This window comes from Symphodus melops (assembly GCF_947650265.1).
Source record: "Symphodus melops genome assembly, chromosome: 14".
Lineage (NCBI taxonomy): Eukaryota > Metazoa > Chordata > Actinopteri > Labriformes > Labridae > Symphodus > Symphodus melops.
Window position 1 is genome coordinate 24,790,831 of NC_136704.1, and position 27,946 is coordinate 24,818,776.

At 46.6% G+C, this 27,946-nt stretch overlaps 2 protein-coding genes across 2 annotated transcripts in view; both read left to right on the forward strand.

The window, feature by feature from the left end:
* Positions 1 to 1,002: 1,002 nt before the first annotated feature.
* Positions 1,003 to 14,929, forward strand: LOC306835193 (sodium/hydrogen exchanger 9-like; the record flags this gene model as incomplete). Its single annotated transcript, XM_079361620.1, has 7 exons — positions 1,003 to 1,214; positions 1,717 to 1,916; positions 5,703 to 5,780; positions 5,933 to 6,009; positions 7,583 to 7,698; positions 11,964 to 12,069; positions 14,587 to 14,929. The coding sequence occupies exons 1-7, from the start codon at positions 1,076 to 1,078 to the stop codon at positions 14,927 to 14,929; spliced, it is 1,059 nt and encodes a 352-aa protein (XP_079217746.1). The 5' UTR covers positions 1,003 to 1,075.
* Positions 14,930 to 15,989: 1,060 nt separating this feature from the next.
* Positions 15,990 to 27,946, forward strand: part of LOC306835449 (sodium/hydrogen exchanger 9-like) — a 39,468-nt gene continuing 27,511 nt past the window's right edge. Inside the window, exons 1-5 of the mRNA XM_079361988.1 lie at positions 15,990 to 16,090; positions 19,108 to 19,196; positions 20,999 to 21,112; positions 24,234 to 24,345; positions 25,063 to 25,216. Of these exons, the coding sequence (XP_079218114.1) occupies positions 19,122 to 19,196; positions 20,999 to 21,112; positions 24,234 to 24,345; positions 25,063 to 25,216 (455 nt within the window). The 5' untranslated portion in view covers positions 15,990 to 16,090; positions 19,108 to 19,121. The remainder of the gene's footprint in view (positions 16,091 to 19,107; positions 19,197 to 20,998; positions 21,113 to 24,233; positions 24,346 to 25,062; positions 25,217 to 27,946) is intronic.

The following is a 27,946-nucleotide window of genomic DNA, read 5'->3' on the forward strand; positions in this document are numbered from 1 at the left end:
ACGTGGGCCAAGCTTTCCCAACCCCAGTGACCCGGTTCCATGTGGGATCCCCTGATCTGTGTATTTGATATATATTGAACACAAGGCCTCTGTGGGTCACAGCCAAAACAAGAAACATGCAGTCTGTGTGTGTCTGTCATCCAGCCTGTAAAAATAAACATGATCAATTCTAAATGTGTCATTAATAAGTCACTGGCTCGTCTGGGAACTTCAAACATGCATTTGTTTGCATTCACTGCCCCCTGCTGGAATATATGTGCATGACAACGACTGATTTATTGAGTTCAAGTACTGTGGGACATCCCGCAGAAATGTAAGTTTTAAGGCCTGCCTTATTTTCTAAGAGTGTTTTTGTTTGCTTTTCAGTTAATAAAAAGACTGCAGCAGTTACAGCCTTGTGGAGGCTATCATGATTTATTGGCTAAACATGGGTAACAGTGTCTTTAAGTTTGATTATATAAAATAACACGTGTGGCCAGGATGTGACTATTTAAATGAAATGTTTAGGACTACACAAGTCAGTTATTTCCAGTTCAAAGACATGATGTGTTTTAATTGTTGGCTCGTTGATCTTGCAGCAGTATTTCACAATCCTGAAGCCGGATTCACAAAACCTTCTCAAGAAAACAACAGCTGATTTCTTCTTAAACTTCAGTCTTTAGACAAATCTTAAGCAGATTTGATACTCATAGATAAAGTGTTTATTTATTTGCTCAACTGTATTCTTCTGTTTCTTCATAGGACAAAAAAAAAGTAAAAAATGAACGAGATTCTTGAAAAGCAAAGTTTTTACATTTCATTTAAATTTTCTTCTTCACTTTAAGATCACCCGACACACGTCCTACAATTGTTACAGTGAAAATATTTCCCTTTAAATTCATCAATTTAAACCCATTTGAGACAATCCGTTTGGATTTTCAGTTTTACTAAAATTGACTGATGTAACGATGAAAAGAGCGATTTTTCCGAGCCGCCGTGAAGGCAGCACGGGCTGCAGCTGATTGCGGATGTTGCGCCGCTGAGCGTGAAACTTTGAAGTTTTGTCCCCGATGACTTTTCACCTGAAGCTGAGAAGATGAGCAGCAGTGTGCAGCAGACGGCTCTGTGGATGCTGGCTGCAGTCAGCACGGCGCTCATCACCGTCCTCACTGTGTGGAAGTTAAGACAGTTTAAATACAAAGCTGTGCATGAAACTGGAGGTGCAATGTTTCTGGGTGAGTAACTCGAGCTGACATCTGGAGCGCAGAATACGGAAGCCGTTATTCAGCAATACTTCCAGCCGGAACTCACAGGTGGAGTTTATGCATTGACATATTCAGCAGATAAATCACAATGTGCTCACTTTGTTTTCATTTTATGACGTCATACATCGTCATTTTTGATTTGCAAAACTGACTTTACACTTGTCTATGTGGATATCCTGCAAACTGGCGGCCCTGGGCCCACATGTGCCCCCCCCCCCCCTCCTCACTCATTAAGACCAGCAGCATACCTGACTTGTGTCTCTGTGTATTATAATATGCTGATAGATGATGACTGGGACACCTGTTGCACCAGAGTTTCATCACCATGACAACATGTAATATAGATGTTTCCTTGCACACACTTCTTGTATGTTCCTGTATGTGCGTCTTGCTACATGAACGCATCGTGCATCATGCAGACTGATTCGTCAGCGTGGTCATTCACGACCTTCCTCCTCCCTCTCCTTTTCAGGTGTGCTCGTCGGGCTGACGGTGAGATGCTTGTCCTCTGCTCCCGGTCACCGCGTGGTCAGTGCGGACGCCGTGTGCATCTGTGGTGCTTTCAACAGCACTCCACACATCTTGACCGCCAACGCCACGTCACACATCCACTGCTTCAGGAACGATGGGAAGGTCAACGAAAGCTGCCCGTTTGTCCCGATTCCTCAAACGGTAACTATGGCAACTTACTGGATGTTTTTATAAAACACATGTATTTACACTTTTATTGGACAGGACAGCTGAAGAGAGACGGGACGTGTTGGGAGGAGAGAGAGGGATGACGTGCAGCAAAGGGCTGAGATCAGATTCAAACCCTTAAAGACCTCTGTGCATGGCGGCGTGCGTCATACCCGCCCGGCTATCCAACGGGACAGTTCCATTTTGACCTGAAATTCAAATGAGCTTCTTTTTAAGAGTTATTGCCGGGCTTTCGTGCCCGCATTGGAGAGACAGGACGGTGGATTGAGTCGGGAATCAGGGACAGAAAGAGAGCCGCAGGGGACAGGAGCTCGGAATTGAACCACGGACGCCCTCTTAGAGGACTGCAGCCTCTGTGCACGGGGGCTCGCTCCCTGAACACTTGGCCGTCGAGTGTCCTTGCGTTGCAGAAGTCAGTCTGCAGCAGGTCGTGCATCCAGAGACAACATTTGCTTTAAAAGGCCGAAAAATCAATCCTGAAACGCATCGCAGCACACGCTTCCTTTTCGCTCAAACATTTGTGTACTTTGTCCCTCGCGTACAGGTTCCTATAATGGTTCTTACTTATTGTTTTTTTTTTCCCTCTGAATTACTTGCACGGCCTGTTTGTTATTAAGGAAACAAAGAGAGAGGTAGTGCATGGAGACGGCGAGCTGCAGAGCACTTCAGCCCACATTAGGGATTTATTAAGGAACAGATAGGGGAGATAACAGCTTCAGATGTGCTGCGCAGATGGGAGGAAATTAAAGCTAAACACAGAGACCAATAAACAAAGGAAACTCTGGGACTGTAGTCGAAGAAATAAAGCAAAAGATAGAGCTGAGTGATGAACAAAAAAAAAAATCCTTTTTATTTAATTTTCTGTGAATTAGAGATGCAGGGCTGCCTTTGATTGATTTTTGATTGGATTGTTTTAGTTGAATCAGATGCTATCTGAAGTGAACCTTACTGAATGATTTACACTTGTATACTCAAAGTGAAGCTGCTGTCCCTTCTGGGCCTCCGTACATGTCTGTCAGCAGGCAGATATTTGTTCCCACTTCGTTTGATTCATTCGGGGGCCAAAGTGGCGTCATCTGCGTTACTCGAACCGGCCGCCTCAATCAACGGGGTTTTTTTTGTTTGTTTGTTTTTTTAACTTTATTCAAAAAGAGTGATGCACATACAGTAAACACAAACTGAAAGAAAGAAAGTAATATAAAGTCAAGTATCCCACTAAAGACACATTTGTTTCTGTTCATTAAAAATAGTGATTTTATAAAAGACTTTAAATAGATAAAAAATTTAATGGGGGGGGGGATACATTTATCGATTGATCCATACCGCACAAAAGCAGGAAGTTAGTATTCATACTGAAATGTTCAGTCTGCTGAGGAGGACACACAAAATGCATACCATGTATCTGAATTGGGGGAGAAATAACGTTTTTGTTTTTGTTTTATTAAACTTTGAATTTGAACAGTGACTGACCACGAGAGTTCAGTCGACTGAAACGTCCGGAAAGATCCGCTGTCCTCTGATCGTAATGTTGCTGCTTTTCTGGTGTTCTGCTTTGTTTTGGTTGACTCGGGCTGTTTGTGGGCGGAGCTTGTCTTTTCATACCTTTTTTAAGAGTGGTTGTGTGGCTCTTTATCAGAGAGAGAGAGAGAGAGAGAGAGAGGGAGAGAGAGGGAGGTGTGTCACATGAAAGAAATCCACCCAATGAGAGAGGGATGAATCCACGCGACGTCCAACGAGCGAGCGAGGGAGGAAGTGACATATCTGATCCTCGAGTTATACTTCGAACCCCGAGAGCAAGTGAACCTCGCAGATCCTCCAGGCCGAGTGTAACTCCTCACTAAGGACCCCCCCCCCCCCCCCCCCCCCCTGAAGGCTTGGGTCTCATTAGTAAACCAGCACAGGCTACGACGGTGGCCGGGACATCAGTCCATTCTGTGCAGCCTTCCCGCCATTAAGTCTGATCCATATGGGGGACCTTGGAGGGAGAGACACGGATTTCACTGCATTACTGAGTCCATTATGGGCCCCCGGGGAATGAGGCATTAAAGTTAGTGGTCTGATTAAATTGAGTGCAGCCCTGCCGAAGAAGCAATTAGTGAATACAAAACACCTCCATCTTTGACTGTGTGGTGCATGTGGCCCTCAGGATGAATCATTTATTTGTCTGTTTGTGTCTGTTGCGTCGTCTTGAACGTGTCGTGCAGCCTGCACTGAGAAAAGACATCTATATTGTGCTGCGATGGTAATTGCAGCTGTGGAGGATGGTGGCTGTAAAAATAAAGATAATTGGTCTCCCTGGCAACCATTTCAAGTGAGATTGAGTGGAATAGAGTGTCAGCTCTACAAACTACACACGGGGCTGTACAGTGCTGGAGATCCCCGCTCCACATGACATCGCTGTAATGTACACGGCGTTTTGGTTAAAGGACATTTACACAAGCAGGCCTGTCGTCCACGCGCTCCGTCTCTTAACTCTCTGTTCTCGTGGTAAAGAAAAGTTAGAGCCTGATTTCACCAAGCATCATCCCTAAATCCATCAACTAAAGTCATTTACTGTGTGAAGGCAATTATTTGCAAACCTTGTGGATGGAGGAGTCGAAAAAAAAAAAAAAAAAAGTTTCATTATTTTGATCTGAATCTAACATGGCTGCCGTTTGATGCTCAGAGCGAACCCTACAATAGACATGAAAAGGATGGAGTAGATGAAAGGCGGCTTTGTGAGCGGCTTTTATTGCACGGCGTTGGCGAGGTCGAGAACCAGAGCGTGCACGGTGTGTTAACAGAGATTCCTCGCACTCTGCAGTAAAGCTCGGTTGAGACGCTGCTTTTATTGTCTCACACAGATTATCAAACGATGATCCCATCACGTTCAGATATGATTATCCAGAATATATCCATCGACTGTTTCACGTCCTTCTTACCTGCTTCCATGTTGTCTGTTGAAATCTTAAATTGAAAGTTCATACCCGTAGTAAGGGCATATTGCAGAAATCTGGGAATAAATTCCTTACCAATAGATTTCTTCACAAACGTGTTCATAAAGGTCTCATATAACACATGAAAAAACATTTAAATCCAACTCCCATAGGAAAATCCGTGAGAGCGGCTCAAAGTCGGGGTACCTGGAATAGTACTTTATTGGTACGATATACTTATTGGTGAAAACTTGAAAATGTTAACCTTTGCTTTTGGTAGCTTGTGAGGGGTCAAACTAGGGGTTCTTTGGGATTCTGAATCCATTGCAAACATTTGTTTTCCAAAAAATCCATTCCTTGGTGGAGAAATGGCCACGCCCACTTTTACATGTAAATTTACAATAGCTCTATATGTTGATTTTAATATCTCGAATACTTGTTAAAAAATATACTGCACCACATTGCTAAATGTATTAGGATTGGATGGTTTATTCTTTCCCCTTTTTTTAAGCTGCAAAGAATGCGTGCCTTTAAGGCGCCCCGCTGAGCCGTCGCACGCCATGCAGTGACATTTCTCTTATTCAAATGAGACGCACCTCTGTCTCACGTCCACATGAGGGGAGAGATAAGGACGTCCTGCTACCTGGAGACTGCTGTGCATTTGGGATACAGGACAACAAAGAGCCGTCTGCCAGAACACAGCAGCTAACGGGCACTCTGTGTGTGTGTGTGTGTGTGTGTGTGTGTGTGTGTGTGTGTGTGTGTGTGTGTGTGTGTGTGTGTGTGTAAATGGAGTCCTCTGGCTGTCTGTCACCAGCACAACAACAGCTCTGTCTCTTTACAGGCCACCTTTGATCCCGAGGTCCTTTTCAATCTGTTCCTGCCGCCCATCATCTTCCACGGAGCGTACACCCTTAATCAGGTGAGCCTGCCGTCCTGACACGTCTCCGAGTCGAGGGACACACTCCATTAAAGGGCTGTGTGCCTTTTGTCTTATGTGCTGCTTCTTTTGTTGTTGTTGTTGTTCAAGTCAAACTGAAGTGATCCGATTGTTCCTGCTGATTTCTGTTCCAGAGAAGCTTCTCCAAGAATCTCGGATCCATCGCGACTCTTGCGTTTGTGGGCACCGTGGTCAGCTGTGTGACCATCGGGTAAGTCCAGTCTGTCTCTCCGTCACACACTCAAAGTCCAGGTGCCAGAGACAGAAGAGAACCCCTGTGGGTCTGGATTTACTGCCTCACAACACTGATCATCAGCGATCGGAGGAAAATTACAGATTTTCTACTTAAAATCCAGAAATGTTACAAATCAGAAGAAGAAGATTCAGTGGCTGAGAGGTCGGTTTGAAGAGTCGGTCGACTCTCAACTGGAAGGTCAGGGATTCGAACCTGCAGCCACATGATCTCAAACTGCTCCCACTGCGGTGCCTTGCTCAAGAACTCGTGTGTAGTTTACACTTTGACACAAACTGCTCACAGTGTTGCAGTTCCGCCTCACGAAGATAGATGGCGCTGTCTGACTTTAAAAGGAAACTGCATGTTACTGATGGATTCATTTGCTGCAGCACAGAGACTGTTGTCCAGTGTGGTCATTTTCCCAGGAGTTTACACTTCTGACTGTCCCACCTTCAGGTCTGCTTCCTAAAGTCCCGTACTTTATGTGTGTGTGTGTGTGTGTGTGTGTGTGTGTGTGTGTGTGTGTGTGTGTGTGTGTGTGTTCCTCTCTGTCTCTCATACATTAGTCCGTCCCCCGGAGCAGCCTTTGTCAAACTCTAACCCGGTCTCCTGGGACGCAGGGCAGGGTTTGACATGTCGAGTCACATGCACATTCTTTGATGCGAAGGCGCAAGACCTGACCAATCCCGTCGCTTGTTAGTGAGTCTGCCTCATCCCTTTGGGAAAACAGCGTCATGGGAGTGAGGGAGCCGCGCTGACTCAGTCGACGGAGCATATCCACTTCTTCTTCTTCTAACACACACACACACACACTCACAGTACACACACACACACACACACAGTACACACACACACACACACACAGTACACACACACACACACACACACACACACACACACACTCACAGTACACACACACACACACACACACACACACACACACACACACACACCATCCCATAAATTCAGGCCTCCCTTAAAGACACGTGAATAAGCCGCCTCCTTGCCCAACCTGTGGGCGCTGCTTTCAGTCCTCGGCCTTAGGGACAGGTCGTGTGTCATCACCATGGTAACGGAGTCATGCCAAAGGACAGAAAGGTCCCCAGGAAGACACGCCGGCATACTGATTATCATGGGTCGCTTCACTATAACAGGATTAGTACTTAACACACATCCTTTGGCAGCCAGGAGTTGGACTGTCGAGATGAATACTTAACGGACGTGTTGGAATATTTTGGGTCACGGACGCTCGACAGTACTTTTTAAATTTACATTTTTTAAAATTCTTTGGACTGATTTTTTGTCACCATGCCAATTGTAAACATCTCTCAGGTAATTCCCAACGCACACCCAAACACTCTATAAATAGATCTGCACGTCCACCTGTGCCAAGCCTAAAAACGGGTCAGCTCCTGTGGCGAGCGTCTGGCCCCATTACCCAGAGTGCTCTGGGGGAAGCCCTGCTGTGGTGAGAGGTGTGACTGATAGGCGTGCTCGGGGGTTGCGTCCCTCCCCTGATGAGCTCATGTTTGTTTGTGCTCATTCCCAGGGCCTGCGTCTTCGGATTCACCAGACTGATGGTGCTGCTCGGCCGGGCAGCAGATTCAGACTTCCTCCTCGTTGACTGTCTGCTGTTTGGCGCCATCATGTCCGCCACTGACCCAGGTAGCCCAACTCACGAAGAACTCACGTGTGTCTTGTGTCTGTGATATGTCCTGATGTTACCTCATGTTATCTTTCACTTCGGTTCGAGCTCTGCACACGTGCAGTACTCTAAGGCCCTGACAATCACTCCCGTGATTCCCCGCCAGCCTCGATTTCATCAAAAAAAAAAAAAACACCCTAGTGATGACTATAACTAATCAGACATATTGAACTAATCAGACATATGTTTTGTTTTATTTCTGCTGTAAAAACATGTTTTTTTTCGCACTCATCTGTATGTGACTTTAAACCAGCCTCTAGTGGTCACTCAGTGAACTGCAGGATTTTGCACTTCCCCATTGGTTTCATTTTTCAGGACTGGAGGTTGCTGCTTGGTTTAAATCTACTGATTATAAGATATGGGGGCAAAATAAAGCTCTAGATATGGAGGTAGTTTAATCCTGTAGCTTGTTTCTAAAAAACTGATTTTGCAGAGCGCTAAGACATGGCTATATGCTATCAACAACATGGCTATATGCTATCTACAACATGGCTATATGCTATCAACGACACATGTTTGTGTAGCCACCCCTTTCTTTATCTTTGAAGGTTGAAGAGAATGAGATTGATGTGCCTTCCTGTCAGCTCATTTCTAAGTGGAACCACAAATACAATCGTTGTTGTACAAGAGCTGTGAAGGGGGATGTCATGAGTCTTCCCGCAACACGGCCATGTTGGCGATGCTGATGTCCACATTTAGTGATGTATTCTGTAAACCAACACGTGGTTGAAGAGCGGTAAATGATGGTGCTGATCCTTGCCTCATCACTTTGATAGGAATCACACTGTCGCCCAAACGTCGCCTCCTAATGTCCAGATTCAAATCCAGTAAACTGATTTAATGAAAATAAAATAAAAAATCATCAACATGACTCAAAAAAATCACATGAAGTGTTAAATAAATGTTTGTTGTGGGAAAAATCCTCAGAAATTGTTTGGGAAAAGTTTTTAAAATTTCTTTTAAAATCTGATTTCCAACCGACATTCGAGCCCAGTTCGGACAAATGTTTCCTCAAATTAAAATTCCCCCCAAATTTTTTATTAAAAATTTACAAAGACAGTTCCATTGGAAATTTGTGAAAATCGTTTTAGGGATGTTTTGAAAAATTCTTGAGAATTCCACATGAAATTTCTCATATTTCCCTGTATAATCTCTGAAAATTCCCAAGAAAATCACAGGAAGTATCCCAGGATCTTTATATGAAGAAATTCTGACGGAATTGCACATACATTTTCAACAAAGCAAAAAAAAACAACAAAGAAAAACTTCTTAATTCTTGTAAAGAAACATCTGACCATTTTTGCAGGAAAATCTCCCCCAAAATTTAGGACAAAAGTTTTCAAAACTTCCTTTAAATTATTGAAAACATTTTAAAATCATTCGACCCAAACTCTGAATATTTCAGATCTGAAAATGTCAGATCTAAGTTTCAGAAAATTCTGCAGAGGCCAATTTCAGAAAGCTTGTTTTTTGCAATAGTTAATAATATTAATATTTTTTATAAATGGAGCGAGCATGCTCTGCGAGTGTGAGGAAGCTTTATCCTGCTGCAGTCTTGTGACACCTGTGCACTTATCGCTGCCTCCCCCCAAAATCCAATTATTTTTACAAGTAGCTTTGCAGATTATTGTAATTCCCTGTTGACGAATATCTCCTTACCTGTGTGTCATTTTCACAATTTTTATCTTCCTAATTTGGTCAACTCAGTGAACCTCGAACTGCGGCTGCTATGAGCTTCAGAACCTCCGCAGCCGCACATAATTTGACCTAATAAGGCTTCCATCCGACCCTCTCAACCGTATTACGACTGAAACATTTGTCTCCTCTCTCTGCCTCGTGGTGTTGCTGTGGAAACTGATGAACACTCGACAGCTGTAGGATGGAGGGTTGCCTTGACGACCAAGCCAACCCACACCCCTCCTGTTTCTGAGTGTGCTGGTGGGGCGGGCGCTCTTTCCACCCTCCCTGTCTCGCAGTGTGAGCGCTGCATGCCACGCTGTCATCATCCAGGCATTAGAGGTGCAGCGAGTACGAATGATCCTGACTCCAGGGCTTACCTCGCCCTCTCCAGATATAAATGAAGGATGTTCCCCCGACCGGGAAAAGCTTAAAACCTGTCAAAGACCAAACAGCCAGATCTGTCAAAACAAGTCCTGAGGCTGCTCTCTTGCCACTGCTCTTATTGTCAGTCTGCTCGTACACGAGCTAAGATACCCTCCCTGACCTGCTGCTCACTACACACTCCTCTCTCTCTTTTCACTGTAATAATAATAATAATAATAATAATAATACTTTCTATTAATGCAGCGCTTCTCAAAACACTCGGAGACGTGTCCGTTTGTCTTTCGTCGTTGGTGTGGACATATTTCTTCCCGTCGTGGTTTCCAGCTGATCCTAAGATGTTGAGATTGTGGCTGCAGAGTTGAGCGGATCCAGAACGTGACCTCAGGTTCGGGTGGTGAAGTTGAAGTTCTTTGCTGCTGTCCTTCTTCACAATGTTGTTATATAATCGCAACAGAGATTTCATTTTTTCAAGGGTGTGACTGATAAGGGATCTTTTGGACCGATATCGACACACACAGAAGGAGAAAAAAACTGTAATACCGACATGTCGGCTGATATCTCTCGAAGATAAATCTGTAGAGAAAGAAACATAAAAAAGTCAAGATGCTCGCTGCACTGGGAAGTGAAACCTGATTCATGCTTCTTGCGGTCGGCGTGGCGATATTACCCAATCGCTGCGTATCCTGCACGACGAGCCAACGCCACGACATTCGGTTCTTATCTGCACGATAAAGTTGAAGTTTGAATGACATTAAAGAAAAGTCTAAGATGTAATCAGCTGATTATTTCCATCGACTCGTCCTCGTCCCTCGGAGCTGACGGCGATACAGCTGATGTTTTTGCAGAAAGCGAGTGGCGTGTGGAGCGGACGGGCACGTCAGCGCCCTGTCAGTGTCACTATTCTCCTCGTCACTCACTGTCAGAGCGGAGCCGTCCTCTCCTGCTGAGCGTGTTGTGTTTCTGTAGCTCATTCATACGCTCGCCATCTCCCACCTCACGTTCATCCACTATCCACATGGACTCGGCACCGAGGTCGCGTTCCAGCCTGGAGGACGCCGACAATCACACGTGCAAATAATATTCTCCACTACATGATTAATCAAAGATGTGTGATGAGCTGAGCACGCGCACGTCGAACAGTTAATAGATAGATAGATACTTTATTGATATCGACAAAGTGAGTGGCGGCCTCCGCTCTTGAGAAGTGAAGCTAATGCTAAAATGCTAATTCCTGCAGTTTGTTGAGTGTGGCTGCAGAGGACAAAAACATGTCGAATTGCTCTGAACTAAGAGCTGCTGACACGTGTGTGTTCACATCCATGTGTGTGTGTGTGTGTGTGTGTGTGTGTGTGTGTGGAAGAGTCGTGCTCCTGCGACTGAGCAGCGAGTAAATCGTCTGTTGTTAAATTAAATTATTGAAAGCGTGGCGCTCTGTGCGTGCGCGTCCTAAAATAAAACTGTAATTGGAGTTTTTTCTTCCAGCTGCAGGATCTCTGCTCTAATAAAACCTCCTCTCAGAATATCACACAGCTCAAAGTTAGCTCTCTCTCTCTCTCTCTCTCTCTCTTTATTGAAAACAACGACTCGATGCCCGACGCATATTTAAGCTTCAATATAAGAGTCTCTCAAGCAGGATTAAAAATCGGGAAGTTTTCTGTCTTCAATGCAGCAGCCAGTATGTCCTCCTAACTTTAGCTTCTGCTCCTGAATGCTCTGGATTTGATTGGACCAGAGAAGGTAGGCGGGGCTTTGAAGAACCTGTAAAAAACAACTTACAGAGATTCATCTTATTGTTCAGTTTACTAAGTGAGGAGTTCATGCTGAGGTGATCTGACCTGTGTTTTTCTTTGCATGAAAAATCCAAACAGCTCTTCCACCTGTAATTGTTTGTTCTGCACCAGCAGGAATCAATAATGCATTTCTTTGTGTTTTTCAAACATCAATATTGTCTTTTGCAGAGCGTCGTGTGTTTGGTTCCAGCTCGGTCTAAAACAAGTCCTCTCTTGGTTCAGTCACTGTGGCTGCTCGCAGCGTCCTGACACTTCCTGTCAGCTCCCATTGTTAAACCGTGGCGTTAATTCCCCCGCTGGCGGCTGGCGGCAGCAGCAGAGGTGACAGGTGTTGCACTCACTCGCTCTTGTTTTGTTTTCTCTTTTTTAAGTTTCAGTCCTCTGCCTGTTGTCGGAGCTGCGCGTGGACCTGGACTTGCACACCCTGCTGTTCGGTGAGAGCGTCCTGAACGACGCCGCCGCCGTCGTCTTGACACAGTAAGCATTCATTTGAGACTTTTTATGCGCCGTCAGAATTCATATATCTGAAAGTTTGATGGTCGGGCAGCTCAGACTTTTCCAATCATCCTTATGGGGCGGGAGGATGCGTGCAGGGAGGAGGGGGTGGATGGATGCTGCCGGCTTTAAGGAAAGGCTGTGATTGGCAAAAAGTGCTTTAGTGCCCGGGATGTGATGCAGTGGACTGCATAAGCGAGTCGCCCCTGGCGCTGTCAGCATCTCATTAAGGTACTCAGTGGAGAGAGTCAGCGCCAGAGAGGAGACACGATCCCGCATCACAAACTCCGAATAGTTGCTCCTGTGGACATCTGACGGCGCTGAGCGAGGACGCCGTGATGCAGGCACGCCTCCCCGCCGAACGCTTCATTCATTCCACGCGCAGTGTTACACACACACACACACACACACACACACACACACACACACGCGATCATTTACATGGTGCTAGTGAACAAAGCCGCTCAAGTAGACGCGCTAACGCGAGGCCAGATGGGAAGAATACGTTTTAGTTATGTGCACCTTTCAAAAAACACACAAGGATACTTGACAAGCAGGCTTAAAAACAAACAATATAAAATACAAATTAGAAACCTGAAAGGAGATAATTAACAGTTTTTCCATAACAAATTAAAAACTGGAGTTTTGCAGTGAAATCGGCGGAGTGAGTCGGCGTTTTTGAACAGGGGGGGGTTGAGACGATGTTTTGGATGCAGACAGGAGGGATGAGGAGGCTGAGGGCTGTGTCTGCACACGCCCGCCTCTCTCTGTCTGATTGTACGAACGGGCCCAGACAGGCAGAGAGATGGAAAGACAAGCCGGCGAGCGCGCGGCGAGCGCACGTCCAGTCCACGCCGTGGCACGCTGGATTTCAGAGGAGGCTTCCCAGACAAAACAAAAGTCAAGATAGTGGCGTGTTTGTTCTTGGAGTGGCGTGACCGGCCTTCACGCCGTCTCCTGTCACTTGACTGGCTTTGCTCGCCTGCCGGTCGCTCTGGCTCCGCACACAAAGCGGGCTCTTATTAGCGGGCCTCGCCGGGTCCTGGCTCTGGAATTTTAACAAGCTCCCCGAGCGGCTCGACCTTATGTGATGTGGCCTCTTACTGGCACTGAACTTCCTGCTCCAGCCACCTTTTCACCAGCTCCTGTTTTGACATCTGAGGATTCTCAGCCTGCGAGTTAACAACCTGTGATGCCTGAAGAGTCGGTCCTCAGGGGGGGGACCTTCAAGTCCAGATTTACTGTTCTAGCACAGCGTCAAAAAGGGGGGTAGTGGATTTATCCCCTGTCAGCATGCTGAGCTCATTAGGGACAGCTTGATTGATTCTTCCCCCTCTACGAAGAACATGAAGGAATGTTCTGGAGCCCGTTACCTGACAGTATACATTACACGGACCGGCTGACCGAGAGAGAACCGAGACCAGAGTGATCCGAGACCTTAAACATCACTGACAGGTCATCATCATGGGTTCACTGTCACTCGCTCTGGTTTTGACACCGAGACAAGAGCGAGTAAAAACACTTTAAATCCCAAGACGAGCCTGAGACCTTCAAAAAGTGGTCTCCAGACCAAGACCACTATGGAGTACTGGTGTACAGAGCCAGACCGCCCAACAGAGACCGCATCATTCACCCAGGGGCAATCAACAAGTCTTCAGCCTCTGATTGGATCTTTAGATTTAGTCTCCTGTGGAGAGTTAGAAGACGAACCGTACTGCTTCTGCTGACTCAGCGCTTTTTTTTTTTTTTTTTAACCAGACTTTCTCTGAGGGGAGTTCAGAGGAGGGTCTGTGTTGCGTAAAGAAATGCTGTCATTCCACAGAGGCAGCCAGCTTCATCAGCCACTCGCATGGTTGCTTCACCATACCTCCCCCTCCCCTCTCTCTCTGTCTCTCCCCCCTCCCCGTCCCCTCTCTTTCTCCCCCTCCCCTCTCTCTCTCTCTCTCCTCCCCTCTCTCTCTCGCTCTCTCCTCCCCTCTCTCTCTCTCGCTCTCTCTCTGTCTCTCTTGCTCTCTCTCTCTCCTTCTCACTCTCTCTCTCTCTCTCTCTCCACCCTGTGAGGCCTCCTTTGCACTCAATGACATCCATGTGGAAGTCTCTCTCTCTCTCCTCCCCCATGTAAAGTAAATATTTATAGTGGTGTGACTAGCACGATGCTGCTGTCTCTGTGAATAACAATAGTACCCCCCCCCCCCCCCCCCATGCACCCCCCCCCCACCCCCACCCCCCGTACTTCTCAGGGACAGAACGGATTTGACTCCTTCAGAAGACGCTGCGTTCTTCTTCTTCCTGACTCTAAATAAATGCCACGTAAAGGCTTAGCTTAGCATCATGAGCGTGTGAATTTACGCTCAACGCTGCAAACTGGTTTACAGGAAGAACCTTCGAGGGCCGTAAACAAAACTGCTTCTGTCATGGTTCACCGTCCGCACACTCACATCTTTGTTGTTGTATTTTTCTGCTGATCTTGTTATATTTTTATTTCTTTGTGTCTTTCAGTGCGATCACCGTCTACAGTCAAGCGGGTGCGGCTCAGCTCTCCAGCCCGCTCGCCCTCCTCCTCTCTGCTGGTCATTTTCTCGGGGTGCTCGCCGGCTCCTTCCTCCTGGGTTTTATGTTTGCAGTCATAACGGCCCTCATATCCTTTCAACCCTTCCACCTCCCATCTCACCCAAACTCAATTATCACCTCCTCCTCCTCCTCCTCCCTAACAAACCCCCGACTGTACCAACCTTTATCAACAAAGACTCAAGTGCCACGGCGACACTCACGCTTGCAGAGAGGCGTCTTCAATCAAGCCAATAGCCTCCGCTCGCGCTGTCGTCCGGCGTTTTCTCTCTGATCCTCCAGTAATAAGACTTTAGGATGAAAAATGAGGACGTGTCATGAGAGGTTTGGGACGCAGCTCGGCTCTTATTTACAGTGACTAATCTCCCGGTGCGGGCGAAGCACAAAGTGAACATTTATCAGATTATGCTGATGCTAACCGCAGCAGCAGCAGCAGCAGCAGCCTGCTCATTTGTGCCGTCTCTTCAAAGAGTCGCGTCCTAAAAAGAAGATTCACTTTGACTTGCAGATCCTCACTCATCTTTTAATTAGGTTAGCTACCTGTCCTTGGCAATTACACAATCAATCAGACTTGAGAAGATATTTTTATTATGGGAGTTTGGAGTGTGGGACAGCCGAGTGTGCACAATAAAGACTTCAATTAGATTCCCAAATCGCAAACAGAAACATGTCAGATCTGTTCTTCTGGAGAAGTCTCAGAAGAAAAATCTTATTAAGACACGGAGGCTGTTTTTCCTCCGGCTCAGTGAGCAGCTCCCGAGTCTGCACGCAGGCACACTGCAGGGTGCAAATCATCTGGAAAATAAACAGGTTTAACAGTAAGCCGTGTTTGCAGCCCCAATCTGAAGGTCAGTGAGGACGAGGCGTCTCCGATCTGACGCTCCAATACGACCATGAAGAACAGCTGCATCCTCGTTTCGGACCGATGAGGCGTCGTTTAGATCGGTGAAGCGACACTTTGACTCGTCGTGTTGGTGCTCCGTTTGAGCTGCGTGAATGTGGACTACGAGACAAATCGTGTGTCGTCTCAACCGTCCCAGATTATGAGCTGCTGAAAAAGACAACTGATGGGACAATTCAGTCAGTGCAGTATTTTCAAAATAAAACAAAGATATTGAATAAAAACCAACGTTTGCAAACAAAAGGGATCAAATCAGTGATTTTAACCTTTGCTAGATTATAGAGATTATTTTCGAGATTATCTCGGCTACATATATGTATTACTACATTATAATCCTGTGATATCAGAACTGCTGCTGATGTAATCTGGAGGTGAAATGTCACCCTGAAGCCCTTTTTTTTTTTTTTAATCTTTAACTCTGTTTCCACCTCACCAAATTCACCCGGCTGTGTGAGACTCCACTGGTGGAGACGTCCGTGTTCTTCCTGCTGTCGTGGAGCAGCTTCCTCTCTGCTGAAGCCTGTGGACTTTCAGGTGAGCCCTGTGTGTGTGTGTGTGTGTGTGTGTGTGTGTGTGTGTGTGTGTGTGTGTGTGTGTGTGTGTGTGTGTGTGTGTGTGTGTGTGTGTGTGTGTGTGTGTGTGTGTGTGTGTGTGTGTGTGTGTGTGTGTGTGTGTGTGTGTGTGTGTGTGTGTGTGTGTGTGTGTGTGTGTGTGTGTGTGTGTGTGTGTGTGTGTGTGTGTGTGTGTGTGTGTGTGTGTGTGTGTGTGTGTGTGTGTGTGTGTGTGTGTGTGTGTGTGTGTGTGTGTGTGTGTGTGTGTGTGTGTGTGTGTGTGTGTGTGTGTGTGTGTGTGTGTGTGTGTGTGTGCGCCGCCCTCACCCGTCTCAAACGCCTGCACCGACTCGCTCTCCGCTCCACAATACTACTGTCACCAGCAGCTGTTTGATTGGCTGCTGCTTCCACTTCGACTCCTGGGAACGACATGTGCACGCTCTGCGTCGTCCAGACACGACCATCTGCACAAGAACGGATCCAATTTCCTCTTGATTTAACCCTTACCCCGCCACGGCAGCGAGGCCTCTCCATGCCTCCTCTGAGAGTCCTTGGCGTCGCAGAGACTCAATAACGTACTGATGAGAAAGTATTAAGCCACATCGTCTCTACGGGGAACTCCAGGTACCGATCCCATTCAGCGCTCTCCTCCAATAACTCATGTCATGAAGGTGTCCGCCCTCCTCCCTCTTAGCGTGTTCGTACCAGCAGTTTGGAGACGCCATAAAAAAGCATAATGGCCTTCTTGCCCTCCCTGTATGGTTTCCTGGAAAGTCGAGCTCGGAGCTCAGGTCTGGTGTAGAAACGGATACAGAATGATCCACTTTAACCTTCCTGGCTCGCTCCGTCACCAAAGGGGAGGTTGCTCTTTTTACTGATTCATAGCGTCTCAAGCCTTCGCCAGCTTGTGTTTGCAGAAGAATAATTACGTGGCTCAGCCTGTCTGGAGTTATCTTCTTCAACCGTGTGCCTGACTTATGAACGTAGCGTACACATGCGTGCGTTAGCGTGGTTGTTCCTCCCGCCCTGATTGTGTCAGCTGGATCGCAGCCGTTCAGCTGATGCTGTAGAGCGCTCTCCTTCTTGGCAGCTCTCCCCGTGGCCTGTGGAGGAGGAGGAGATGTATTTAATGGAAGAGTGTAACCTTTGTCTATTGAACCCAGATGCCCTGTCTATAAAACACAGCGCGCTGAATGCAGTGCAGTGTGGGAGGCGCACGGCGGCAGAACTCAGGGACGGATTCTATCGCATGCAGAAGCTTGGTTTTGTTTTTTTAGAGGAGATCTAACTTTTTTCATGCTCAATTATTAAAATGTGCACTGCAGTCTAAATCCTCTCCTCTCCAGAGTGGATGCTCACACAGGTCACCATGTGGTGGACACTGTAGCTTCAGTGTTTAGCCAGACCGTTCAGCACCAGAATCTAAAGTCAGAAGGAGGACATTCTGTATCTATCAGAACACCAAGCTGTGATCTGTTGCTTTTCCACCCTCTTCCTCGTGGAGTCCTGCTCAGTCCTCCAGTAATGAAGGAGGTGAGGAGGCGCCTAATGACCGTCATCTTTGCTTTCACTGCATCTCTTGCTTTGTTAGCATCATGTAAACCAAATGAAACCAGAATAAGCCTTACACTAACAGCATGCTCCGTTAGACGACGAACACGTCGAGCTGTTATCACGTCTCCACTCCTGACAATATCTGGATCATTTCAGGTCGGCTCATCTTTAAAGTCTCCTGACCTGCCTGCTCAGGAACGGGAGGCAGGTTACAGCGGGGGGGCCTCGGGTACAGTCAGAGTGAAAAATGTGGCTGTTTGCGTTCACACATGCAGCTCGTCCTGCAAATATCAGGGTTTTTTTTTAAGGAGTTTTCTGCAGGTGTGAAGGCAGAAGAGAGAGAGAGAGAAATGGGCGTTCCCTGTAGAGCAACCTTAACCACCAGCTACCTTTTCTCTGCTCCAGCTCGGTCCTCTTAGCTATTGCTACCCGTCGCAGTGATTTCACATTTTCCCATCCTCTGTGATTCTCTCTGAAAGCGGAGGGAGCAGAAATGTGAAATTGAATTTCTGCAACAAAAGCAAGCATGTCCTGTGAGGCGGCAAACCGACCTTTTTTTTTTCTTTTTTTTTTTAATGCTACGCGTTTCAAATTCCTGCTCTCTGCTCCCTTCACGCCGTCTCCTCTCTGTGGAGCTGCATTTCTTTCTCTGCTTGTCATTTTCTTCCCCTTGTGTTAATTTCAGCTCCTCCGCATCTGGCGTGATGAGCGGTGATTATGTCATTCCTTGGCTTTTTTTTTCTCCACCACTCTCATAACTACATGTCTCTGGAGGGGGGGTGGAGGGGGGGGGGGGGTAATGGAGGGAATGTATCTGGGCAGAAACACGAGCACTCACTGGACTCGTACAGCACATTTTGATTGATTGTGTGTTCAGCTGGACTTCATTGGGAGCAGGACGGAGGGTGTTGAAGGGTCGGGCGTCTCTTATCTGAGGACACATCACACTGGAGGAGTTCATTGAATTCTGTTCGGACAATGCATCGTTCCGTTCGTATGAGAATCATCTTTCTCCTCTTGAGGAGTCCCGAGGCGCTCTGTGTTCACCAGGACACAAACATCAACACCATCACAGCCTGATTACGTGTTATATGCAGCTACAAGACAGTTTGCATAATTAAGACTTATTAGAAGCTTCTCATTGTGTTCATCCATCCCGTCTGCCAAAGACTCGTCTTTGAGTCTCGCCCACAAATCTTTGATCCTCTCATTCTTAAACTATTTCGTCTTTCCCTGTTTCTAAAACACGTCCAACGTTTTACACCTCCAAATTCTGCTTCTGTTGATCTGAGCTGATCGATGTGAGACGACTTCTATCAATGAAAGAAAAGCTGGAACCAGACGATCTAATCGTCCTGATTTGATGTTATTATCAGTTTTTTAAAGCTCTGTTTAATTTGTGCTTATTCTCGGCCTCTAATGAGACGAGGTGTCTTTGTCTTGCAGGTATCGTCGCGGTGATGTTTTGTGGCTTGAGCCAGGCGAGGTACACCGTTCATAATTTATCCACTGAAAGCAAAACCCGGACCAGGCAGGTATGAGACCCCTTTCACTCGTGTTTCCAAACATCATTTTCCTGTCTTCCTACTTTGCTTCACATTACCATTTAATGCCGATGTTTGTGTCTTGGGCTGTTTTTTGCAAGCTGTCATTAACTCGCCATTAGCGCCCCGGTCTGTGTGGGAGGCCGGTCTCCAGCTAACTGCTTTAAAAGGTTCGGCGCAGATGCAGGCCTGCACCAGCCGGCTTCACAGAGCAGAAAATAAATCAGAAGCACACACGGATATTCATCTCTGCATTTATTATTCATTATGGGAGCCACAGTGGAGCTAACTGTTTATCACAGAACAGACCTTTTAGACGGCTTTGCTGCACCGCTGAAGTTTGCCTATAATGTGGATTGGCTTGGATTGTGTGTGTGTGTGTGTGTGTGTGTGTGTGTGTGTGTGTGTGTGTGTGTGTGTGTGTGTGTGTGTGTGTGTGTGTGTGTGTGTGTGTGTGTGTGTGTGTGTGTGTGTGTGTGTGTGTGTGTGTGTGTGTGTGTGTGTGTGTGTGTGTGTGTGTGTGTGTGTGTGTGTGTGTGACGCCTTATGGTTACTTGGCAGAGTTCCTTAATCTACATTTTCATGATTTATGCTGCAGCTGCAGCTGGAAGGGAAAGACAAAGTGTGTCAGCGTACATTCAGACAGTCCAAGGAGCAGAATGCATTTTCCTGTTGTACGACTCTTCAGGGAGAAGCTACTCTTCATCACTTCATCACTAGCTGTTAGCAAAGCTTCAAGCTAACGCTAGCATCTCTAGAATGAATCAATCATTAATGAAATCACAGCTTCTATTTTAATTAAGTTAACAGCAAACATATGGCCCTTCACTGAATTATTCTCTTTTTTTGCATCACTGAAATCTCTTCAAGTCTTTTTTTTTTTTTTTTTTTTTTTTTTTAAACGGCAGGAAACCAGAACAAACGGCTGTTAGGCCACGCCTCCTCCAGAGACACACCTCCACACCCCCTCTCTCTCTACTCCACATTCACATGGAGGAGTTTTACACAAGTCGTCCTCAGGGAGACTGGATTTTTTTTTTTTTTTGACTTGCAATTTTTATTTTCTGATATTAGAATCAACATACACAATATGTTAACAAATGTACAAACCATCAACACCCTAAATCCCACCCCCCACCCACCCCTACTCCTGACGGGTCAATCACTCTCAGAGGTGGCTTGCATCTCAACCCACATCTTTGCGCGTCTGCCTGATCTTTACTGTGACATCTGGATATAATCGAGGTACATTTCCCACTTTAGACAATATTTTTCAGTTCTGTCCAGCATCCTATATGACATTCTTTCATAAGCAGCAGTTCTGCCCACTTCAGTCATCCAGTCCTGAAAAGAAGGTTCTCCAGGTTTAGGGAGACTGGATTTTTGATTTATTGATGTGTAACATAAAAGCATATTGCAGGTGCACGACTGAGTTGATGAATTCTAATATGATATGAGCGAGCGACACGCTAAAAGGTTTATGTTCAAAGTCCATCGAGCGCTCTTTAACTCTTTGCATGCCGGCACAGAAAAGGGAAGTCGAATGTGCGTGTGGTTACAAACATCCTCACGGCCTCCAGCTGCAGCTGTTTGCAGTTTGTATCACAAACATCTGATTGGTTCTGTGTGTTCACATCTAATCCTGTTTACGTGTTTCAAATATGATCCAGGTCCCACACACACACACACACACACACACACCTTCACACACCACACTCTCTGAGCGCCTCCCCGTCTTGAATGACCTTTTCCCTCCTGATCCTCTCTCATCCCTTTTTTTTCATCATTTGCAGCTCTTTGAAGTCCTCAACATCCTGGGGGAGATTTTCCTCTTCGGCTACATGGGATACGTATTGTTGACGTTCCCTCACCATGTCTTCAAAGCCCTCTTTATATCCGGGGCATTTGTATCCTTTTTTTTCCCCCTGTGCTACATGATCGACCATCCCAGTGGAGGAAAAGAAGGTGCTCTCCTGTCTTCTCCATCACCGTTTTGTCACAGCTCTGCTCTGCACAATCATCCTCCTCTCGTCGTCCAGAGTGCTTCCTCCGTCTTTCTCTTCTTTACTCTGCTGCTGCAGTGCAGTCACTCAAAAAGACCCTGAGTGCTTCAGATTGTGCAGGTTTTGATCGGAGCGTCTCTCCTGATCCTCATCTCTGCACATTAAGATGCTGCAGTGCAGCTCGGAGGGCAGGCCTGCGAGAAAGAGACATTCAAATACAGTAGGTCTTTAATAATAGTTAGTGCTGCTTGTTTAGTGTTCTCTGGCGAAGCTCCGTGGAGTCGAGATGTTTGCCTGTGTGAAATAAGCTCACAGTTCTTTAATTAGTAGTGGATTAAGCAGCGTGTCCCTGTTGAGGTCGAAGATTAAATCTTATTAGTTAAAAAAAAAAACACAGTGCAGTGAAAGGGGACCCTGCTGATCTTTGTGGTGGTCTCATTAAAGCAGAAATCCTCTCCAAAGCTTTTAGCGGTGTTAAATGGCGATCACTAATGCTTATTGATTTTATTTTATTTTTCGCCGGGAAATGCAACATGCCGTTTGGCAGTGAACACATCTTTTCATTTTTCATTTTCTGGCTTATTCACAGAAAATCAAAAAAGATGTTTTGATGACTCAAAATCATTTTAGGCAGAAACACCGACGTGGAAACGTGCTCTCAATAAAAACCAATTAGTGAGGTGTTGCTCAGACTGAAATATCAAACGGCGTTGCAGAGAGACGACGCTCTGCAATGTTTTAAAATCTGGCCTGCAGTACTCATTTTAAACACTAGGTGTCAGAGTTACGTACTGCTCCTTTAAAATCCTACACTTTTGTTTCTCCTCTGACATCCTCTCTCATGGAGGAGCAGCATGCATGTTGTTATTAGAAAATGATAAATGCTCCATGTTTCAGCTGTAACGCGTCTCACATCATCACAGCGGCGGACGTATCCGTCGGCGTTTCCTCCCGCGGGGAGCAGAGGAGATGCTAACATTCTTCTGGCTACTTTCGTCCTCGCCCTGAGAGCCAGCATGACCAAAGTGTACGCCTGAGGAGAGAGTCTAGTGGCCTGACTCCAAGAAGCTCTACTTTCACAGTCCAGTGCCCAGATGGCTGGCAATTATTATTACAATCAATCTTCCCGCGTTGGGTCAACGGAGCCGGAGAAAGAGTTGACAGAGCAGATTCTTCTTGCAGGGCTCTTATGTTCTCTGGCAGCGAGAAAATGCTCGACTCGAGCACGGAGCCTGTTGGCCTCAGCGTCATGTAAAGGACGGATATCCTGCACAGGCGTAGCGCGCCGCAGTTTGACGGGATTTTAATCTTACGTGAAGTTAAACTGTATGTCGGGTCAAACTGGCTGATCGACCGGAGACGTGTAAAACAAGCAGGCCGGTGTTGTTAGCAATGCTAACGGTAGCCACGCTCTGCAAACCTACTTGACGTCATTTACAGGATTCAACCCACAATGCATTGCTTTGCGCTTCACTTCCCTCCTCTGGTTTGGATCGCACGCTCACCGACGGCGAACCAAGAGCTCCGTTTTTAAGCGGAGCAGCGTTCGGCTCGTTGGAGTTCGTTTAAGCGTTCACACCTCGAACCAAACCGACTCTCCGCACCCGAGTTCGTTTCAAACAGCTCAGGTGTGAATGCACACCTGTCGTAGCTTCCTTTACAGACGGAGCCAAGAAACCTGTTCTAGATTCAAAAAGCTGCACGTTCGGCGAAGTCGCTCGTCACGTGGTTGATGTGTTCATTCTCAAACACTGAAAACCATGAAAAGCCTCGACGCCGTCTCCAGTTGTTTGTCGTTTCATCACTCCAGCCACTTAGCTGTGACCTGGATCTGCACATGAGAATAAATGCAGCTTGTAGTCCTGTTGTATGCTGCTAAAAATGAACTAATATCGGTGATTCAACCTCCCATTAATCGCTCAGCGCTGTAGATTTTAATCGCCGTGGCTTCCAGCCCTTCGCCAGTGCGATGCAGATGGGCTTTATTGGAAATGAGCCCGAGATGAAAGTGCTTAATTACCTCCTTTCAAAAGCTCAGAGGCCTTTTGATAAAGAGAAATGAGTGCTTTTTGGAGGCAGGATATTGCTTTTGAGGATCCATAGGCTGAGGGAGATTTAACATCGACTGCAGGGTGCAGGGGTGCGAGGGAGCGCCGTTTTAGTAATGGCCCTGTCGGAGTACACGCTCCTGCCTTAAATGTCACCCCATTTATTATTCCAGGACTCATATTTGATATCTGCTGAGATTCCTTTTCCAATAAGGCATCGATGCATCCGATGATTTAAAGCTGATAATGAGCATGTTTCAGCGTTTTCAAAGTAAAGGGATATAAAATAATCAGACGTGCAGCATCCTCACCCAGAACTTCATCTCAAAGTTTGAGGACAGAGCAGCCGATCATTGTGAAGATATGGTCTCCCTGACTGTTTCCCCGGGTCACTTAGCATGCGGCGTGCCATCCTGTGACAAACATCAAAGTGTGAGTGGAGGGCAGAGACAGCTGGCAGAGGCTGATTGGCTCCATGCCTCGGCGTGGTGCCACGCCGCTGTGTTTGCATCCTAAACAGAAGAAAAAGCATCGTGTGCGAGCATATGTGTTTATATTCATGAGAGCTCGTCCACAAAGATGCTCCATTATGGATGGGCTAACGTCGGGTTGCGTCTGATATGATTTAAAGGGATCACGCTCTGCGAGGTCGACCACGGGGGGGGGGGGGTGTTTGGGAATAAACAAGAGCAGTTATTACAAACGTACCATCTCACATTTCTGTCGACGTCTCCTCAAACTGTCAAACACAGAAGGCAGAGGTGAGCAGGTCAGTGGGCCGACTTCACGTACAAGCTGGCCTCGACGTAAACCCAATATGGCGATGACTGCACTGCATGCTGATTGGACAGAGAACTCAGGGGGAGACAAAAACACAAACGTGTGACTTTAAAACTGAATTCCTTGTCATTGTTCGTCAAGCTGCTCGTGTGTCTTATTTTGAAGTTCTCTCCTTAACCTTGACTTCCTGCGATCAGATCTCCATCTTTGTGTCGAGAGCCTGCAACATCTACCCGCTGTCCCTCCTCCTGAACCTGAGACGCTCCGCCAAGATCCCTCGCTCCTTCCAACACTTCACGATGTTTGCAGGTGATCAGAGTTTGGGATGCAGCTTCTCACTGACTCACAGCTCAGAGGAAACATTGCCTCAGCATCATCAGTCATCAGTGTGCATAAAATCAGCTGAGTGCCCTCCTCAGGCTTCACAACAATAATAATAATAATAACTCCCCTCACTTTATTTCCAAAGAAGAGGATGCCTTTGCGATTATTATTGTCAGCAAATTTCTCACCCCAAAATAATTTGCTCTCTTCTATTTTTGCCGCCGTGTTTGTTTGTTGTGGTTCAGGGAAAATAAAGCGTCACCTCTCTGGTGGATAATGGTCGACGCTGAGAACGGTTTGATGATGCAGGAGGGAGAGAGAGAGGAATGTTTGATGTGAAGTGATGTGGCTCGGCAGCAGCAGCATATTTTTGCAGCCCGTCTGACCCACTTTACCTTCTTACGTAAGAAGGATCCTTTTGTTTAAAAAAAAAAAAAAAAAGCCCTTGTCTTGCTTTTTTTTTTAAAAACTCCACCACTGCCTCTGGTTCTCATGGCAGTCGAGGATTTGCACTGTGAACCGTTTTGTCCTGAAGTGTTACGGCGCCTCTGCAGAGCCAAGTCTAAGTTTTTTTTTTTTTTTTTGGGGGGGGGGGGCTTGCTGGTTAAAATGGGGACATCATGGAGTGTAATCTCAGTGTTCAGTGTGGATGTGTTGTCTGCTGAGGTGATGCACGGCTGTAATGTCTCCTCTTGTCCTCAGGTTTAAGGGGGGCTGTAGCTTTTAGCCTTACTGCCAGAGACACGTCCACAGAAACGAGACGCACCATCTTCACCACCACCCTGCTGCTGGTGGGCTTCACGGTGTGGGTCCTGGGTGCAGCTGCAGACCCCGTGCTGCGTTACCTCAACATCAGGTTAGTGCTGTTTCTTTTTTTTCTCCTCTCTTCGTCCCACCTGCACTCGACACTCCTGCTCCTCAGAAAACTACAAAAACAATAAGTGGGAGTTTCATTCTTCCTGTCACATGTCCAATCAACATTTAAGGAACAGGAAAGTGTAGAAAGTGCGTCCATGTAAACACAGCTCTGACAACAACACAGCCAGCAGGACTCCAGCTTCTCCCTCACTGGAGACAGTCAGGACTCACACACACAGTTTGGTCTGTCTTTGAGACTCTGAGGAGCTTGCAGGAGGAGCCATGACGGGGAGCGTGCACGATGGCTTCTCCCCACGTTACGAGAAAGAAACGCTGTGGAATCGATGTGAAATTGCTTCATGAATAAATGAATAGAAGTGCAGACTTCTCCGTGTTGACAAATCGGACACATAACATGAAAACGGTTTCACTGCTTCCTTCACAGACATCCTTCCATCGGTATTCACCTTGGTGCTCTCACACCTGCAAACCTTTATCCTCACAGACAGACCCGGGTTTATTCCACCCTCACTGTTTCTCTCTCTCTCTCTCTCTCTCGCTCGCTCTGCTTCAGCACTTAGCCCCGTGTGTGTCTGCCCCGGCTCTGCCCTCTATTAGCCACTTGCACAGCTGGTGCACGGGGCAAAGCGGGTCTTCAGGTCCCTGGAAACATGTTACCGAGGAGATAACATTAAAATGCAGCTTGCCAGGCTCGTACACATGAACCCGTGTACACGGGAAGGAAAACAGTTTGTCGCCATAATAATGAGAACACATCGCAGGCGCTGCTTTTTCTTTCTTTGGAGCTCTGCGCGTGATTGGAGGTCATTGAACGCGACCGTGATTAAGGAGAGCAGAAGAGGCGTGAAGGATGCAAGGCAGTAATTAGATACTTATATTATTAAAGCCTAATCTCCGGCCCAGATCACAGCGGGGTAATTGACGCCCACGGTCTCTTTTTCGAGGCATTGCTTCGGATTCTCCGGTGCTTTCCAGACGTATGTGACTGTGATAGCAGCGTCACGTGTGAGTGAATGTTTCTCTCAGGCTTCACCCGGAGTGTCTGACCGGGTTGGTCCCCCGCTGTGAGGTGCTTTTACAGCCTGTGTGCGCTCCCTCACTGACCAATCAAAATCAAGAAGGGGCGGGACTACTGATTTAAGTTCGTCAACAACAATGGCGGAGGAGATGCTGGTCCGTCTCGTCTTTTCGAGGGAGCGGTTTCAGGTCAGGACGCGACTCCTTGGCATCGTTTGTTTAGTGATAAATATGAAACACACGCAGCGATCTAAAAAACAGGAAGCAGAACTTTCATATCCTGCCTGGCAACAGAACAGTTCTCTCTGGACGGACAGGCCCGAACACCTCCGATCTCAGGAGCTGTAAAACACCAACAATAAGGCCTTTGTGCTGTGAGCCCAGCCCATGTTCTTAATGAATCGCAGATTTACTCCGCTGACTTGTTTTTGTTTCAGCCTCATGTCGTCCCCCCCCCCCCCCCCCGAGCTCCACAAACTCGGAGTCTGCCGTCCTGTCAGATGAGCAGCTTGAGGAGTTTCTGCTCTGTTGATTCAAGATGCTATCTTCACTGAGCTGTGAGAGATTATTGGGTCTCAGATAATACAACAACAGTAACTCTGGAGTCTGTGTGTTGGCAGACAAAGCCTCGGGACGACCCGCTCGTGGAAACTCGTTTTTATAGCAGAATCCCAAAAATACTTTCAAGCCTTGTGAGGGTTTTCTTTGCACATCTGAAGTTCTCAAACCTTCACATATTCCTGAATGACTTATCATTTGACATTTACATAAGGAGCAACGCTTTGAGAACAGACGACATCTGACTGAAAACATCTGGATCATTCCAGGAGGTCTGCTCTGGATTCTCCTGATTACATCCTGCAGCATCAGCTCCCTCGGACTCAGAACTCAAGCAGATAAAATACTCAGGCAGGAGAAAGAACTACGAGATCAATAGAAAGGCACGAACTCAGGAGTCAGAAAAAAGCATCCTAGGAGAGGAGAATTCAAACAGTGCATGGTCAAAGCAACAGATCCAAAAAAAAAAGAAGAATAAAGTTCAGACAACAGGACTGAAAGGGTTAACATCATGAGACAAACTAAAGCTGTAAGCGAAGATCTGAGTTTCAGAGGAAGTGAAGAGAGAAGTTCCTCTCTCGGGTGACCTCGCCCAGCTTCAGCCGCAGATACATTTCAAACAGCCTTCTGCTCCATGCACGAGCATCATCCTGCAGAATCGAGGTCAGACATCAAAGAGGAGTTCTAATAAGAAAAAGGCACTTCTGAGAGGATGGTTACTTTAGATATTGGAAGAAAAAAAAAAACGTTTGCTCACATTAGTGTCATCAGAAAGGAAACGACTCCCGACATGTAAAAAAAGTGATTTTTAAATCAGCGCAGGGTTGTGTCCGATCGGATTGTAGCAGCAGATCTCCACTCACTTCAGATGATTTAAGAAGCACAAAATAAAAACTTCATCTTCAGAGAGTTATCTCAAAACTTCTACCAACAAGTCTGGCTTTTATTTCCTTCAGTCGATGAAATGAGCCGGGCCTTTCCCGACTTTTAAACTAAACTTGCAAAGATATTTAGGTGAGGAGGTTGCTGGTTTGAATCCCCGTCTGTCAGGTGCATGCATGGCGTGGCTTCTCTCCGGCTTCCTCCCACAGTCCAATCACACGCTGGCTAGGTCACCTGGTGTGAATGTGGG